The sequence below is a fragment of the Diabrotica virgifera genome, chromosome 6, assembly GCF_917563875.1.
Source record: "Diabrotica virgifera virgifera chromosome 6, PGI_DIABVI_V3a".
Taxonomy (NCBI): domain Eukaryota; kingdom Metazoa; phylum Arthropoda; class Insecta; order Coleoptera; family Chrysomelidae; genus Diabrotica; species Diabrotica virgifera.
This window is the reverse complement of record NC_065448.1, coordinates 168,616,401-168,619,511: the sequence shown is the minus strand read 5'-3', so window position 1 is coordinate 168,619,511 and position 3,111 is coordinate 168,616,401. Positions and strand designations below refer to the sequence as shown.

The window sequence follows — 3,111 nt, the reverse complement described above, 5'->3', positions numbered from 1 at the left end:
TAAAAAGTCTCATGGAAATATTTTCTCCAACGAACCCGCCGTTTTCGCCTTGTCTAAGACTAGAAGTCGGAGTAATCGTATCACCCAAGGTTGCCAAATGCGTTACTAACTTTACACCAACATCAGTGAGATTAAAGGCTCCCCCAAACCAACGCGGAAAATTCGCATTACCTGCGGAATTCCGTACCGCATACGATTCGCATTGAATTGTTTCCACTGTGGTAAGTATACAAGTTCAGACAAGTACGATTTTCGTTGTTCGGGCATGCGTTTTGTCTGCGTATTTATTCGTCCGGAATCTTAGTTCGCACTCGACAGCGTTTTTATCAGTTTCGCAGTGGTTTCGCATGTGAAAAAATTGAAAATGGAGAGAATTATTGAGTTGGTTCGAAAGTATCCTATTCTCTATGACCTTTCTCATGAAGATTATAAAAATGTAAGGAAAAAGGACAAGATTTGGACTAGAATAGGAGAAGAAATAGGCGAAAATGGTGAGTAGTTTTACGATTTGTATTGGTTTATTTTTCTACATCTAAGACTAAAGAAAAGCAGAGGCCTAAACAATACTATATTTACTGCAAGAAGAGTCCATTATTTTCATCGTGAACAATTTATTCATAGTCCTGAATTAAAATACGTGGCAAATTTTTCTCGAACAGAAAATGCCAGTCTTGCAGCTCTCCTTGGGTCATTGTCCAAATTTTGAAATGCTCCAAGTTCAGGCTCTGGTGGATCTAAAAGTTCTATGAATCTATCATCACATTTTTTTGTCCTTAAAAAATTATGCAAAATACATGCAGTTTTCACAATGAGAATACTAGTATCAATTTTTGTTTCCATTGGTCTGTAGAATATACGCCATTTTTGTGCCAATATTCCGAAAGCGTTTTCTACTACTCTTCTCGCTTTACAGAGCCTCACATTATAATTTTCCTTGAAAATATCTGTTCTGCTTTGACTGTATGGAAAGGGCCTCAACAAGTATGGTTTTAGTGCAAAGGCTTCGTCTCCAATTAAGACATGGGGGGAAAGTTCATTCTGGCCTGGGAGATTTTTCGGCTCAGGTACACCCATCTGATTTGTTTCAAATCTTCTTCCCATGTTGGAAGCTTCGAATATTCCACCGTCGCTGTTTTTACCAAAACCGCCAATATCAACTGAAATGAATCTATAATCTGGGCCAACAATAGCCATTAATACTGTAGAAAACTTATTCAAATAACACCAATAATTAGATCCTGTTTTGTCTGGACACTTGATAGTAACATGCTTGCCATCGATGCTACCAATACAATTTGGGAATCGCCAGGTATTTCTAAAACCTTCTTCAGATTTTTTCCATATTTCTGTAGTTGGTTCGGGCAAGTAAATATGTTGCAAATTTCTACATAAAGCTTCACAAACTTCTACAACTATGGCACTTACAGTCGAAAACCCGACTCTAAAACTATGGCCTATTGTATAAAATGTATCTCCGGTAGCCAGATACCTAAAAAAGAGTATTTTGTTTCAGGGGATGAGATTAAAAAAAAATGGAGGAATCTGCGCGATACGTACGCTAAGTACATAAGAACTAATAAAACTAGAACTGGACAAGCGGCAAGCGATAAAAAAAATGGATATGGGCAGATCATATGGAATCGTTCAAACCGTTCCTAAATTTTGCTAAGACTGCATCCAATGTCACAGATGTTGATACACAAGAATCTGAAGCATTCCCAAATATAGAATCACCCGAAAATATATTAACGGATGAAAATTCCGCAGTACAGAAACCAACGTGTAGTAAAAATCTACTAACAACTCAGACAGATGATTCCCAGAATAAGATTCAACCCTCCTCATCGAAACCTACTCGAAATGAAGCTCCTAGGGTTACTCTTTCAAATGAAACTCCTTCTACAGGCAGAACAAACAGAAAACGCAATTCTGAGCCATCCACATCTGTGAAAGATATGATCAGTTACTTTGAGAGCAAAAAGAGAGTAGTGCATGATGCTACCGATCAACTGTTTTTGGCTCATGCTTCTACGGTAAAATCTTTCTCTCCTAGAAGGCAAATTGAAACAAAAATGAAGATTGCGCAAGTTATCATGGAGCAGGAGTTGCTTCAATTGGAGGAAAGTTCTTTGAATAGCCATCAATCTAGAGCTGAAAGTACAGACACCTATCAAAACCCCTCTTCCGTCGGAAATATTTCGGTTGTATCCCTACCTTCACCAAATGACACTGCATTACCTAAACAATCGAATACTTCTGGGTTCTATGAAGTGAATTGTGAAAATAATTATATTACACTACACAACTTGGCACAGAGTTGCAACCAAGCAGCTTCTCATAATCCATCAGTTTCCAACTATGTCAATTCCTTTGACCCTTACAATACATAAAGTATATTTTAGAGTTATTTTGATCCTTATTCTCTTTTACTGTAGTAAATTAATGATATAAATAATGCCTGCAGTTTTTTTTTCATTTTCTTACCTTAATGTTATGGCCAACCGTTCTTCGGGAGAAATAGCTTCTCAAGCAATTGAGTTTTAATAGAAAAACGACAATCGCACAGAAAATTCCACGACAGGAAGTTCTCATCATTGTACATCAAGTATTGTATAGTAATTCTTTTTGCTTGTTCATGCGCCGAAGTACCTCATTGTTAGAAACTTTTTGTACTTGATAGGATTTCTTTTTTTGGGTTACATTGGCCATTGACATTTGCTCCCAAATATTTTATGGACGTTACCTGCTCTAATATTTGTCCCTTGGCATACAAATGCACGTTTATTCGTGTCCTGGAGAATACTAAAACTTTAGTTTTGAAAACGTTTAAGTGTAAACCAAACATTTTGCTATGAAGAACTACAGTGGAACCTCGGTAAGTCGGATTAATCGGGACCGCGGCCAATCCGGGTTATCGAAAATCAGGGTTAGCCGGAGAATGGGGTTAAAATTAATAAAATGCGGTATTCTTACAGATAAACCCCATTAAAATTGTATAAACATGAAATACATATGCACAGTACATCTAAATTACGTACAGTTGTATACAGTATTGTTCATTTCTTCGTAAAAAATTCACTCAGTTTCGATTGTGTCAATATTAAGTTTTTA

At 36.9% G+C, this 3,111-nt stretch overlaps 1 protein-coding gene across 1 annotated transcript; it reads right to left on the bottom strand.

Annotated features, from left to right (window-relative positions):
- Positions 1 to 489: 489 nt before the first annotated feature.
- On the bottom strand, positions 490 to 2,845 carry LOC126886239 (uncharacterized). The gene is made up of 3 exons (XM_050653104.1): positions 2,701 to 2,845; positions 2,485 to 2,521; positions 490 to 1,489 (listed from the first exon to the last, which is right to left on the bottom strand). Exons 1-3 carry the CDS (start codon positions 2,843 to 2,845, stop codon positions 616 to 618), a joined length of 1,056 nt encoding a protein of 351 aa, XP_050509061.1. The 3' UTR covers positions 490 to 615.
- Between the last annotated feature and the right edge of the window lie 266 nt (positions 2,846 to 3,111).

Coding starts and splice junctions, on each gene's coding strand:
- LOC126886239 (XM_050653104.1), bottom strand. CDS start 2,845: ATGTTTGGTTTACACTTAAACGTTTTCAAAACTAAAGTTTTAGTATTC. Junction 2,522..2,700: donor AGCAAATGTCAATGGCCAAT/GTAACCCAAAAA, acceptor TTGCTTGAGAAG/CTATTTCTCCCGAAGAACGG. Junction 1,490..2,484: donor CGGTTGGCCATAACATTAAG/GTAAGAAAATGA, acceptor ACTCTTTTTTAG/GTATCTGGCTACCGGAGATA.